The sequence below is a fragment of the Mytilus edulis genome, chromosome 5, assembly GCF_963676685.1.
Source record: "Mytilus edulis chromosome 5, xbMytEdul2.2, whole genome shotgun sequence".
Classification (NCBI taxonomy): domain Eukaryota; kingdom Metazoa; phylum Mollusca; class Bivalvia; order Mytilida; family Mytilidae; genus Mytilus; species Mytilus edulis.
The window spans coordinates 68,421,536-68,437,194 of NC_092348.1; the positions used below are offsets into that span (position 1 = coordinate 68,421,536).

General features: G+C 31.4%; 1 protein-coding gene across 2 annotated transcripts in view; it reads left to right on the forward strand.

Annotated features, from left to right (window-relative positions):
* LOC139524342 (multidrug resistance-associated protein 1-like) overlaps positions 1–15,659 on the forward strand; it is a 63,402-nt gene that overhangs the window by 19,898 nt on the left and 27,845 nt on the right. The window contains exons 6-19 of one of the 2 annotated variants that reach the window (XM_071319109.1): positions 257–318; positions 969–1,109; positions 3,122–3,148; positions 3,974–4,216; positions 4,906–5,101; positions 6,454–6,640; positions 7,973–8,106; positions 8,627–8,764; positions 9,411–9,557; positions 12,258–12,342; positions 12,964–13,030; positions 13,944–14,070; positions 14,368–14,544; positions 14,933–15,100. In XM_071319109.1, coding sequence (XP_071175210.1) covers positions 257–318; positions 969–1,109; positions 3,122–3,148; positions 3,974–4,216; positions 4,906–5,101; positions 6,454–6,640; positions 7,973–8,106; positions 8,627–8,764; positions 9,411–9,557; positions 12,258–12,342; positions 12,964–13,030; positions 13,944–14,070; positions 14,368–14,544; positions 14,933–15,100 — 1,899 coding nt within the window. The remainder of the gene's footprint in view (positions 1–256; positions 319–968; positions 1,110–3,121; positions 3,149–3,973; positions 4,217–4,905; positions 5,102–6,453; positions 6,641–7,972; positions 8,107–8,626; positions 8,765–9,410; positions 9,558–12,257; positions 12,343–12,963; positions 13,031–13,943; positions 14,071–14,367; positions 14,545–14,932; positions 15,101–15,659) is intronic. The other variant, XM_071319110.1, reaches the window with a different exon arrangement.

Genomic DNA, 15,659 nt, shown 5'->3' on the forward strand with positions numbered 1-15,659 from the left:
CTGTACAGCCTTCAACAATGAGAAAATTTTATATTAAGATGTCAAATTGGTTCTTTATATTTGTGGGTTGCTGTCAGATACCTTTGCTTCACATCAACTGTTTCTATAACTCATGCTTAGAGTGTGTGGGTTTGCTAAAACATTGGATGTTATTTCATATGAACATGAAACATTTATCATTTACTGCTCACTTTAATGCAATATTACTAAAAGAACTAACATATCATTTAGGTTTAATTTCCATTCACTTTTTCAGAAACAATGTTTGGAAGTAGAGTCTTCGTTCTTATCTCGATTGACATTTTGGTGGATGACCGGGTGAGTACATGTTGCATTTATTTTAAAAGACTTTTAAAGTTAGGTAGGTATCCATACAATTCGTCGTCAGAGAGAAACTATAGACAAAGAAATATAATTTAGGTAGGCTGACCATAAGAAAAATATCTTTAATAGAATCAAAAGTAGCTTGGATCAGGAATTTTTTATACTGTGCGTCATACAGTTAGAGGTATGTCTATTTTTACTATGTTGATTAGGGTCCAATACTTTCTAGATAATTGGTTTATCCTAGTGTTAATTATTTTAAGTATGTTAGTAAACAAGTTTGTGCATCAATAAAATACAAAACAAATTAAGTTCAGATGAAAATAACACCTACACTTTGAAAATTATTATCCTGTGTCTCACTTCATACTGGTGTCATAACGAATTAAATTGAAATATTACGGTCTGTGATCAATCCATCGTCAGGATCATTTTTCATCAATTTGTGAGCTTATGTAGCCTTAAAGTTTATTATTGCTTAAAATGGTTAATGAAATTGAAACTATAATAGATATGAATGAAATGAATGAAATACATAAAATTAATTAAATTAGAATCTGTGTTATGATGCACATTTTGGTTTGTACTACAATATATTTAGATATTTGCTAAGAAGATGATTACCTGTATAAATGTCTTTTCAGACTGATTATAATAGGATACAAGAAACCATTAGAAGAAGCTGATATTTCAGAACTTCACCCAAGAGACAAAAGTGATGTTGTTATACCAACCTTTGATGAGGCTTGGAAAAAAGAATATGCAAAACATGAAAAGATCAGAGAGTTTGTATAGTTATTTGCTTCTGGAATCACTTAAAATATTGTTCTGCAGTTCTCTCAGAGTAATCATGCTTCCTCCTTTAATAGAAATGGGCTGTAGCAAATAAACTAAGAGCTAAAAGGGGTATATAACACCAAAAATCATTCAATTAAATGATTTTTAAGATCTATGTTGTATAATAAAAGAAATAGAAATTCTTTTCTCAACTAATCATGGACCCTATTGGGTTTTAAATATTTCATACAATAAATTCAATGATTCATTTATAACGATAAAAAAATCAGGGTATCACGTTATAGAACAATGAATAGTCAGTACATCCACATGAGAGAGAGAATAATATAAATAAGGGAGACAATCCATTATTGTATGGATTATTTCCCTTTGAATAGCATTAAAGAAAAACATACTAAGGAAAAAAAGCCCCATATTGTTTATAATTAGGGTAATTTCCTCAAATGTAAGAGCATGTAAAATGCAAGAACTGGATTAGCACTTTTACAATTTGACTGCATATTAACACATGCATTATGCATTGATATATAAATGTATAATGCATACAAATAGATCATGTTATATTTATTTTTTCTTGACAATCAGTTAGTGCATACAATAATTCCTGAAACATATTATGTAACATACATTTTGTTAAAAAATAATACTCATCTCTTTACTTTAATATATATATATATATCAGTGCAGGCGATTTGGTGTCACGATATCACAGTAGCATGGGTTCGAATCCCGACGAGGGAAGAACCAAAATTTGCGAAAGCAAATTTACAGATCTAACATTGTTGGGTTGATGTTTAGACGAGTTGTATATACATTATGTACACAGCCATGTATCACCATCATTGATGGCGATCCGATGGATACATCTGTTGTAGGGTTGTCACTGACTCAGACGTACTTATAAATATAATTATTTTCTGTGACTGTATCTTACATTAATTTGTAGGATCCTTTACTATAGATAATTTAGCTGATCTGTAACAATAACATCTTCATGCCTTATATATCATGTACTGCAGTACGCCGCTAGATTAAAACTGACGTGGAAAGGTAACACACGGCCAGCGAAAGCTCTTTTTTTGAGAGCCCAGGTGGTCGTGTGGTCTAGGGGGACGGCTGCAGTGCAGGCGATTTGGTGTCACGATATCACAGTAGCATGGGTTCGAATCCCGACGAGGGAAGAACCAAAATTTGCGAAAGCAAATTGACAGATCTAACATTGTTGGGTTGATGTTTAGACGAACATCAAACCAACAATGTTAGATCTGTAAATTTGCTTTTGCAAATTTTTTGTTCTTTCCTCGCCAGGATTCGAACCCATGCTACTGAGATATCGTGACACCAAATCGCCTGCACTGTAGCCGTCCCGCCATATATATAAACAAGTCTAAATTGAAAACCATGTTCAAACCTATTATTGCGTTGGATAAAAAACACAATTTTTATATGTGTGCATGTAAAACAAATTTCGTTGTAGAAGGGTCTAAATACAGCACAAACAACATTTTCCAAAAGACCAAAAAAGTGAAAAGTATATTTTAACAAAACGCATTTGACTAACAGGTCGAACAACTAATGTTCTTTAACCCTGCTGACTGCCATTGGCGATTGCCAAATAAATTGATCACAAGATGTAACAAAATGGATCTTAATATTAATTTGATACTAAACAGAAAACAATAAAGTTGTGGCAAAGATGTTATACCACAAACATGAGGGCCAAAAAATTGTATACCAGATCCGGATTTCGACAATAAATGTCTCTTTAGTGATGTTAGGGATGGAAATGGTATTTGGAAGGCCATATAATTTACCTCAATTTAGGATAGACTTTTGAATTTAAAGAGTCAAAATAGGATGATTGGATCATATAAATATATAATATATATATATATAAAAAAAATTAAGAATGCAAATATGACTCTGATAATATACTCTGAGACTTAAGCTTTTACACAGGAGTTAAAATATCATTATCAGCATTAATATCATCTTGTAGAATTGAAGAAGAACTCTCGATAGATAAGTAAGCAATATCAACAGGCATTCCTGTGCACTTCAAACATAATTATTCCCTATGACCGTACACATTATTAATTCCTATCACTCACTGCTAATATTCACATCCTGGTAAAACCTTTTCCAGAATCACAAAATTTTACAAAGTTATAATCTGAAGTTGGGTATCTAACTTGTTGGGCAGTAGAATTTTGTTAGATATGTTATGACTTTTAATAACCCCACTACCAAATAATGTTTGCAACTTTAAATTTTCAGAATTTAACTTTCGTTTTTGTTTGTCGCTTCTGTCACTTTTAAAGTACATTTTTTTTTACAAAATTGAAAACAAAATCATGCATTTATTATATCAATAAAAAAGTAATAGAACTTTAATACATACACAAAAGTAACAAGATAAGGGTGTTCAATTATGGTAAGCTTTGTAAGTGTAGAGTCTTGCATTCCTGTGAAAAATACAAAGCATTTACGCTGAAGTTATGTATTTTTTTTTAAAACATTGTTCCAGGAGAAAGAAAATTTGCTCATTTACAAGATTTGTTATTGAAATAAAATGATTAATTCTCTCAAGTTAACAAAACATTTGTATAGCAGTCAGAACCAGTTGAAAATAATAATGATATTTTGACTGATTTTTAAAATGTTGACATATAGTAATAATACAGTTGAAATATGGTAGACAAATGGACATAACTTTAACCATTAAAAAAAACAGCATTTTTTTCTTCTGAAAGAATCTTGATTAATGGAATGCTGTTGAATGAAATGTTATTGTCAGTAAATTTTGATCTTTTTTAGTTTGATTAATTTTGAAACCTTTAATTATTTGTAGAAAAAGTGTCTCCTATAGTCCACCTGCACAATCCATTAATCGTGAACATCGATCGTCAGAGAAAACACCATTGTTGTCAAGACAACCATCTGTTACGTATGAAACAGGAAAGCCAGCAAAGAAAGAAAATAAAGGCTCCCTATTTAAAGTACTGTGTAAAATATATGGACCATCCTTTTTGAGAGCATGGTTCTGTAAATTCATGTATGATTTGATGCAGTTTACATCACCTATACTTTTAAGGTACGTACAAAATGACATTTTTCTTTTTGTATGTCATTACAATATTAAAATTGAAATGGGTCAAGATGCATAATTCATTACACATTGGCAACAATGTTAGCCTTTTCCTCCATTCCTCTGTCTATATTGTAAACTTGGATGTGTATGATGGCTAGTTTTAAAGCTCAGATATTTTTACAGATTTGGTAAAATTTTTGGGGTACAAAGAGAGATTAATTTTTTCACAACTTGGGCAACCCCAAACAGCCCCACTAAATGCCACTTCAGGAAAAGAAAAGTTCCTATTAAATTATTTGTAAATTCAGTTCTGTACAAACATTTAATAACTCCCCAAAGTTTATGCATCTCTATTGTATATTTATCTGCTCTTCAAAAAAGCCCAAATGATGAAGCTCAGTCAATGACTCTAAATAGCAATAAATGTCCAATAATTACAGGAGTGGGTGTTTCTTCAGGTTAATAACAAGTGGATGTTTTGATCTCAATATATCATTCAAAACTAGTGACAAGAAAAATAGATAAATGATCAAATTTTCTATTGATTGCTGATTACATGAAATAATAAGAATGAGGAAATATCAGAAAAATGGCTGCCTCTGGATTGCAAATATAAATATTTGAATATAGAAAGTTTACCATTAGGAAAATAGGAATGTTACTAGATATACATGTACCATTGAAAATTTCAGTGCTTTGATCAGTTACACAACAAACAAAAATGCAGGTGGTAAAAATACAGAACCAGAATGGTATGGTTATACATTAGCTGGAGCTTTCTTTATTGTGTCATTTCTACAGTCAACATTTTTCCACCAGAATTTTCACATTGGTATGAGTACAGGGATGAGGGCCCGATCAGCAATGATTGCTGCTGTTTATAAAAAGGTTTGTATGATGCAAATAGTTTTACTCTTTTACACAAATTTCAAAATATTCCTTGATGTTAATCCCTCCATTGATTTTTTTTTTTTTACATGCTTGATTCACATAGTATTTTTTCAATAAGAAAAGCAACATCAGGTATTGAGTATTTAAATTGAATTGCGAAAAACAAATATTTCATCAATGAAATTCCAGTTAGAAATTCTCATGAATATTCTGTTTATATTAGATACAAATTTTATTAAGTCTGATGCAGATTTTTCTTAAGTAAGACATTAGAACTGGGGCACTACACAGGCGTCAAAAGGCGGCATTATACATTTTGTACTACACCTTATTAATCTGCTCTTTTAGTCTAAAGTGGATATCAATTTATCTTATTTTTTTTTGTGGATACAGAGAAACCATGAATATGATTGAGCACACAAATTTTCTATAAGAATATATGTAAACTTTGACAGAAGTAAGAAATAAATAACCACAAAAATTATGCTAATATTCATGAAAATAAAACAATATAAAGTACCATTTTATCTACTCTGAGTATTTTGCACTCTGTACAGTCTAAATTCTTAGGGTCCAAAACTTCTCCTATTCCCACTGGAAAACTGTATAATTTAGGTCTTATCTAAAGTTAACACATTATCCATGTATAATGAAATATCAAGGTATTCATTTGACTTGATCCATAAAATGAATAGGGTATTAAAGTATAAAAATCAGTACTGTTGATTCATTTTAAATTGGGTGGTATCAAAACTCATGAATTTCATTGGTATAGGGAGAGCCACAAATTAAAAAAAAAACAAACACAGAAATATAACCCCTGAAGGCCAGTATTCAGAATTTGTCGAAACCACAAAATCCAAAACAGTTTCTATGAAAGTATAAATGTTCCTGATGTATGGAAGCATGTTTTTACAGACATAAGGATCAGCCCTTTTTATTGCAGGAATTCAGGATGGTCTGTTATTTTCACAGGACTTTGGGATTTACATTCACCAGGACCCTGGAATGAATGATGAATTTATTTTTTAGGATGACACCCCCTCGTACAATACTTCTTTTCTCAATCTACAAAAAATTAGTATCCACTGATATAAATGAATCCACAGGACATGTTTCTTGTATCATTCTGTAATAAATGTAGTCCATAACATTAAAATAAAGAGTTCACTCCTTATTTTTGGGGCCCTTTATAGCTTGCTTTTTGGTGTGAGCCAAGGCTCTGTGTATAAGAACTCACTTTGACCTATAATGGTTTACTTTTACAAATTATGACATGGATGTAGAGATGTCTCATTGGCACTCATACAACATATTTTTATATCTAATGATTTGATCTTTTTAAACAGTCCCTTACAATGAACAATCAAGCACGGAAGACATCCACTGTAGGTGAGATTGTAAACCTGATGGGCGTGGATTGCCAGAGACTTCAGGATATGTCTGGATATCTGTGGATGTTGTGGTCTGCACCGTTCCAGATTGTATTGGCTACATTGTTACTATGGCAACAATTAGGACCATCTGTTTTGGCAGGTATGTATAGAATCTAATTATTGTATGAAACTGGATTTTATCGAATCAAACCCCTCCTTTTACTTCATGTAGTTTCCTAGAGTTATGTCCCTTTGAACAAAGAAAATTTAAAGAATTTATTTAGTTTTTCTCATATGTGACAATGTTTTGATGCTGACTGCAGTTACTAGTAGCTTAAGTTCAGTTTTGCTTAAATATTCAGTTTATACAAAGTAAAAATTAAACAGGCAATTAGATATTATTCTAATGAATTGAATGAATGAATGAATGAATGAATGAATGAATGAATGAATGAATGAATGAATGAATGAATGAATGAATGAATGAATGAATGAATGAATGAATGAATGAATGAATGAATGAATGAATGAATGAATGAATGAATGAATGAATGAATGAATGAATGAATGAATGAATGAATGAATGAATGAATGAATGAATGAATGAATGAATGAATGAATGAATGAATGAATGAATGAATGAATGAATGAATGAATGAATGAATGAATGAATGAATGAATGAATGAATGAATGAATGAATGAATGAATGAATGAATGAATGAATGAATGAATGAATGAATGAATGAATGAATGAATGAATGAATGAATGAATGAATGAATGAATGAATGAATGAATGAATGAATGAATGAATGAATGAATGAATGAATGAATGAATGAATGAATGAATGAATGAATGAATGAATGAATGAATGAATGAATGAATGAATGAATGAATGAATGAATGAATGAATGAATGAATGAATGAATGAATGAATGAATGAATGAATGAATGAATGAATGAATGAATGAATGAATGAATGAATGAATGAATGAATGAATGAATGAATGAATGAATGAATGAATGAATGAATGAATGAATGAATGAATGAATGAATGAATGAATGAATGAATGAATGAATGAATGAATGAATGAATGAATGAATGAATGAATGAATGAATGAATGAATGAATGAATGAATGAATGAATGAATGAATGAATGAATGAATGAATGAATGAATGAATGAATGAATGAATGAATGAATGAATGAATGAATGAATGAATGAATGAATGAATGAATGAATGAATGAATGAATGAATGAATGAATGAATGAATGAATGAATGAATGAATGAATGAATGAATGAATGAATGAATGAATGAATACTTTATTGCAAAAAGCATATATATGCTATAGCAACGAAAAAATATTAACAACATGATAAATGATCAACAGCAGAGATCAATACAAATAAATCATTATAAGAAAACAAATAGCATTAAGTAACGATATGTGAAGAAGTAATGATGCTAAGATTTTTTCTGTTAACAGGACTTGCAGTTATGATTTTGTTAATTCCTATAAATGGTGCCATCTCTGTGAAACAACGTAACATGCAGACAGCTCTGATGAGATACAAAGATGCTAGACTGAAGCTAATGAATGAAGTTCTCAGTGGTATTAAGGTATGGACGAGAGGGTTTATCACAGAAATTAGGAGGTTCTCTTTAGGTATAAAAAAAAAGATGTGAGATGTTTTAGACATATTTTATAATAAAGAGATGTGGTACATGATTGCCAATGAGACAACTATCTACTAGAGTTCAATAAGTAAATATAAGCAATTATAGGTCATTACACGGCGTTAAACAATGTGAAAAACTTATACAGTATAGTCAGCCATAAAATGCCCTGACATGAAAAATGTGAAACAATTCAAAGGAGAAATGAAATGGCCTAATTTATAACAAACAATTTATAATTAATGTATATACGACAGACACAAACCAACAACAACCACTGAACTACAGCCACTTTAAAAACATGGTTTGTGTATGTATTTTGCTATAAGAAAATATCATTTGATATATACAAAATTTGAATTTCAGATCAGAAAAAATGGGACTGTCTATGTTCACATTAACTATCTGTATTTATAATGAAACAATAATGGGATGCCTAACTTATTGCCTTGTATCTTTGTAGGTATTGAAACTGTATGCTTGGGAAAAATCATTCCAGAAGAAAATTTTAGACATCAGAAATAAAGAACTGGATATTCTGAAGAGATATGGCTACCTCCAGGCATTTAGTACCTTCTCCTTCACTTGTGCTCCTTTTCTGGTAAGATTTTTACATAAGATTGATGAGCACTTATGGATTTAAATTTCTTCAATGGTGCATTATTCTGTACTGACATGAAAATATGTATATTTTTTATTGAAATTTTGGAAATCAGGTTGAATTAAGTAATGTATCTCTCTCATAATAAAAGGAGATGACGTGGTATGATTGCCAATGAGACAACTTTCCACAAGAGACCAAATGACACAGAAATAAACTGCTATTGGTCACAGTATTTGCCTTCAACAATGAGAAAAGCCCATATCACATTGTCAGCTATAAAAGGCCTGCCATTGACAGAAGTAAAACAAGTCAAACAAGAAAAATGTACAAAATAATGAATGAAAAACAAGTATGTAACACAGCAACAAAAGACAACCACAGATTTACAGGCTTCTTAGGGCACTGTATGCAAATTTTTCCACCACTACTTCAACCCACACAAGTATGAAGATGTTGACTTACAATTTTAAAAATGGATGTCGTAATCAAAAAGTGATTGTTGTATGATGCCAGAAGGTTATTTGGACACAGATGTAGGGTTAATCAGAGCCAAAAGTTCAGCTAGCTACCCAAAGTTTAAATACTACTGTTTTAAAATGATATACATGTATGCATAATAGATAGTTTGCACCTTATATTTCAGGTAACACTTGCCTCGTTTGCCACCTACGTACTGATATCAGATGAGAATTACCTGGACGCACAGAAAGCTTTTGTGTCCTTGTCCTTGTTTAATATACTGAGGTTTCCCATCAATCTACTACCTATGATGATATCTTATGTTATACAGGTAAATAATATACTGAGGTTTCCCATCAATCTACTACCTATGATGATATCTTATGTTATACAGGTAAATAATATACTGAGGTTTCCCATCAATCTACTACCTATGATGATATCTTATGTAATACAGGTAAATATATAATATATTCAGATTCCCAAAAGCTGTTTTGTAAATTATATTGATTGATTGATTGATTGGTGCTAAACGCCACTTTCTGCACTAATTATGTACAATTTTGGTCATTTTTGGGATACGATTGCTTTCAAGCAATCTGTAGACTTTTACCGTTGACTCAGGGCTGCATTCCCTCACGTCAATCGTTTTATTCTAAACATTCAGCAACATCGCAGATTCTTATGATTGTGTTGCTTTAAAAGGTAAAAACAAGCAAATGGATTGAACATAAACAACTTTCCTGTAATGTTCTTCTCATAATCTTCATGTTTGATATTTCCCTTGACCTATATGCGTGTTTTTAACAACACGGAAAATTAAGCAGTATTTATATTTAGTATTTTTTATAAATTTAGAAACACGTCAGAGGGAATTCCCTAGTTTTGATAAATGCAAGAGTTCTCTAAATTCCGATAATTCTATTTCTGTCATATAAGAACTGAAGTGGAGTTTTTCCATATTTTACCGTTATGAAACTGATATTTGATACTGTACTCTCATAAAGAAATGGAGAACCATTCATCATATCATTTAATAAACGTTCTTGTTCCAAATCGCAAGTCACGGGTTTGTTTATGTATTAATGTGCATGCGTATAGTTTTCTTGATTTCAAGAGGTATCAGATTGAGTGGTTGCTCTGGATTCCCCGCTTCATTGATTAATTTGAAACTCATAGGATTCTTTCTATATCTGTCTGCTATTCAGGGTTATTGTTGTTGCATAATTTTAAATCATATGCATCATTTAAATTAAAATAAATGTAGTGTTTACCTATAACAACCCTTCAGCCGAAATGGAGTCTTCCATGTTATCGATTCGAGTTGTCTCCCTTCCGGAAGTATTTTCCGTCAAAATCGAAAGTCGAAATACAATACGACTCGTCAAGAAATATTAACTCGTTAGATGTCGATAAACGTCGTATTATATTAAGAACGATCTCAATCTAAACAGAGAAGTGTGTACGGAAAGGAGTCATGTCCACGGACCCAAAGGAAACTAATATTTAAAGAGTTAGAAATGGGGTTCCTCCTAGAATTAACGGTGATAAGATACGAAGTGAAATACCTTCTCTCACTCTCAGTGACTGCTGTGGAAAGTAAACTTGCCGTAATTGATAGTACAAAAATAAAACACAAGTACATTAATTGCTCCTACACTTGTATCCGGGATTGGCTATTTTTAAAGTCGAGTGACTATTCCAGTGATATTGTTTGCCTTAAATTAATGGAGAATAAAGTCTCTTTCCCTGGAGAAAAATCCCAATTTGAAAAACAATGGCTTAAAATTATTCCCAAAAAGACAACTTTTTTTCCCAAACAGTGCAGTCTCAGAAGTAATTGTGCATGAATACAAACTGAAAAACACTCATTTAAACCATTTTCATGCCTTAAATGACTATATGTGCAGATTTGAGGGTCTATTTATGTATCATCACTGACAATAATGGGTCTTATTTCAAATGAGGGTTTACCTTTCAAAAGGGGTCTGCAAATTGAAGTTCCAGTCAAATCCATCTTTCATTATAAATTTCCCAATTTGATAAATATGACGCATATTTTCCCGAAAAATGGGTCGAGGTAGTTTTGAAAAAAGACAACAATATCACTGCTATTCAGATTATTACATTTTGCATGTGCAGTTGAATTAGTTTTGAAAATAATACTATCCAGCTGTCCCAGGGCTGCCAAAAATGCGTGAGACTCACACATGTTCGTGTTTTTTTGTGGTAGTATCCTTGGATCTATTTTTTCCCTCTTTGATCTTTTCAATTTTGACCACATCTCACGCATTTGCTTAATGAAAAGTTGGCAGAACTGCTATACATGTGTCAATGAAAACTTTGGCAATTGTATCCCTCAGAGCATTCTGCTCTTTGATTTATTGATGGAGGAAGCCAGAGTGCCTGGAGAGAACAACAGACTTTTGGTAGTAAAATTGACAATTCTGTAAATTATCAACCTCATTTGATATTATTTATAATATAAGTCAAGGCCTTGAAGTCTCTTGGTGGGAAACAGACCATCTTTATAAGAACAATGATTTGCCATTACTCCTAATCACAGCTTTTAAAACTGTTGTGTTTGTTAGTTTGCCAGTCATGACCTTTATTTCATTTCGTCCATCTAATTGCAGGTATGCAACTATCACATAATTTAGATAAAAATTGAGGTTAATGTGATCTTTCTGACTAAAGACTTTCCCTAGCAGATGTACACCACTTTGTTTACATAATTACAAATATGTGCATATGCTCATGTGTGGAATTTATAAATATTAATAAGTAAGATTTCAAGAAGAAAAATAAGTTAAACAAAGTATTTTATGTTATTTCCTTTGTATCCACCCCTCACAAAGTTGTTGCAATGGTTCTTTTATATGCAGAAAACTTGGCATTCAAACCTCCATCTTTGCATCATACAGAAAATTGGTTAATTATATAGTGAGCTGAATACAACAAAATATCCAAAACACTGCAAGCATATTAACCTGCAGCATTAACAGCTGATATATTTTGTTTATGTTCTCAGCTGAACGTATCTATTACAAGATTGAGCAAGTTTTTGAAGAACGGTGACCTTGACCCTGATAGTGTCCAGCACAGACCATTAGAAGGTAAATCTTAAACCATAGTATTTGTTTAAAAGTTTGTATGCTCATTTTGAAGTCTCAGATTTCTTACTTGTATTTATCTCTGTTATTTATAATATTTTTGTCATTGTATAGAATCATTGAGTTTCCAAAATATCATCAGAATCTGTCCTTTAATATAAGTTGCAAAAAACTTGTTTCCCAATCCACTGTAAATAAATATGTTTGAACTAAACTAATCTGTTCTTTTCATAATTTTTAAGTAGATTTTCTGAAGGGACAGGCAGTTCCTGGCAGGCTGCTGCCAACAGTTTCCAGGCAATGAATTACCGACCTTTGAAGGCTTTCAACCAAAGCTGTTCTAATTTTTATATGTTGATACATGTACTACATTTGTAGTGACAAAATGGAGGCTTTTACCATTCAGGAGTTCAAAATACAAAAAATAACACAGTTTGGTGTCAATTTGACAGTTCATTCCTTGTTGAATGATATGTCTATTTGTACATAAATGTAATTGTGATATTGTTCACGCTGTAAACAATACAAAACTAAAAATTCTGAAAGTTTTTTTTCAACCCATGGGTTAAAGATATCATAATTATGATGTTTATAATACAGATGTGTATATTTATTTGTTAATAGGTGTAGCAATTAAAGTAGAAGGAGGAACATTCAGCTGGGACAAAGAACTTCAACCAGCTTTGAAAGAGTAAGATTTGATATTGTTATAGTCTGTATTATAGAAGATCTTATTTATTTTGTGTCCTGTTTTTATTTGTATCTACATTGACAGTATATGCAAAGATAATAAAATGTAAAACAAAACTATTGTTAACCACAACATAGTACTTTTATTTACTCATACTAAAGGTGCTGATTAATGATTTAATGTTATGGTGTATGGTTCTGAGAATTAGAGGACCATATTTTACCAAAAAATTGCCTATTTTTATTTTTTTTTAAATTGAAAAAAATTGAAAATTCTAAACCCTTGTAAAGGGTCATCTGGTTCGAGTACACAGTTATCGTCCTTTGATTCTCAATTTCCACAAATACAGTCCCTAGTGTGGACATTGTGTTACTTGCCAATTTTTATACCCTTTCCAAATTAATTTCTTCATGTTTTATGCCTCAAATAGCTAGTAGGGGGATGAAATTACACTTAAAAAATTTGGGTCATGAATTTGAAAGTCAAGTAGTGATTTGGTCCAGCTAAAAAAGGTTAAAAATTAGCATTTCGGAAGCTGTCAAAAGATTTCAAGACCCCCTAAATATAAAATTGTCCATATTTTGAGTTAGAGCTGATGAAGTTTTCTATAATTTTGATATAATTTGTCCCAAAAGTAGTACAACACACTGTTAAAATATTTTTAGAAAGCACAGGTTATTTCAAAAGAAATTGATGTCAAACTTCAGAGTTCTGGAAAAGTGATATTCATAAGGTTTTGACCACCAAAATTTGCAAAGAACCAGCACAATTCCAGTATATTTGGCAATAAAAAAAATAGCATATTTCCCTCAAGGACCACCAGGTGAAAAAGATTTTCAGAACTCTGCAATTTATGTAAATTTTATTTAGATGAAACTAAATTTATGTGAGTTGTTCTTTGTGTACATTTCAGCATAGATTTAGAGATTAAGGATGGAACACTTGTAGCAGTTGTGGGAACAGTAGGAGCTGGGAAATCATCTCTTGTCTCTTCCTTTCTGGGAGAAATGGAGAAACTTAATGGCAATGTTAATATAAAGGTTAGTATTGGGGTCTAAGGAGGGGAAAACATAAGAAATAGTCAATGCAAGCAAACTTAGTATGTTACTCAAATAGAATCAATATTTGAAAAGGAAACAAAAACATTTGGTTTTATTATTCTGTCCTTGAATAAGTTACTGTAAACCTACTTATTTCCGCGAATACTTTATCTCCATTGTTAAAATATTTAGACTTCCACTTTTCGTGAACTCTGTAAAAATCTTAAATGCCATAGATTTGTAAGTATTCTTAGACTAGGAAACGCAAGATAATTGTTATATGTATTTTGTTGCCAGGGTTCAATAGCCTATGTGCCACAGCAAGCGTGGATACAGAATGCCACTGTTAGAGATAATATATTATTTGGTAAAGAGATGGACCAGTGTAAATATAACAATGTTGTTGAGGCTTGTGCTCTTAAGTCAGACTTTGAAATACTGACAGGTGGAGATCTGACAGAGATTGGAGAAAAGGTATTATAAGAAGAATGTAGGACAGAAAGTACCAGGACAAAAGTCATGGAAGCCAAATACTACTAAAATGAACCCCTGTTTTTTTGGAAATCTTAAATTAGTATACTATGGAGGGCATTTATCCTCAATTGTTAATGCAAACTCATAGACAAGTAAATTTTGGCTCAAAATAGTCTAAATATATTTCTTTTTCAAAAATTTCATTTCTGCAAATTTGTTGGTTACTGTAGTTTAGAAAAACAATGGCATCAAAAGCATAATTTTTTATCAAGAGTAGGGCTGCTTTTTCATACGCTGTAAATTTAAGGGAGTGAATTGGTGGTCTGACACCTTAAATGGTTTACCAAATCAACATGTTAGCTTTGAATTTGTTATATGTGTTTTACAGGGAATTAATTTGAGTGGTGGACAGAAGCAGAGAATCAGTTTGGCGAGAGCTGTATACAATAATGCTGATGTTTATATGTTAGATGATCCACTCAGTGCTGTAGATTCACATGTAGGAAAACATATCTTCAAGAATGTGGTTGGTCGAGAAGGATTATTACAACATAAGGTGAGTAAGATTTTACAGTGTAGTTGTTGTTCTTGAAGGCTTAAATGGAAAATAAGCAAAATCTCATATTGTATATCAATGTACATTCACAAATTCATCTGTACCAGACAAAAATTTAAATTTGAACAAAACAGAAAGTCAATTTATTGTATGTTACCACTTTAAATTTACACAGAATTTCCTCATAAGAAAGGTTATATGGTGTAAAGTTGAAAAAGATAATATCAAATAAGTTCAAATGTTTTAACAATGTTTCCATGAGTTATGGGACTTTCACCATGAATAATATTTAGCCTACTTTATCATCTAAGACCTTTTGCAATCCTCCTTGCCCCTGAAATTGTTTGTTTATTTTGGTCACTTCTTAGTGTAAATTAAAATGAAAATTTGTAATATGCCAAAATTTTCACAGCAATCCTAAAGTATACCAAATGACCAATTTCCAAGGAAATGTCAAGAATAAGGGAAATAATTCAAAAAGCTAACTGCAACATAATATGTTCTTTTCAAAAATTTAATGTTTTATTAGCTGTGGGGGACATGTCCATATGGCATAACT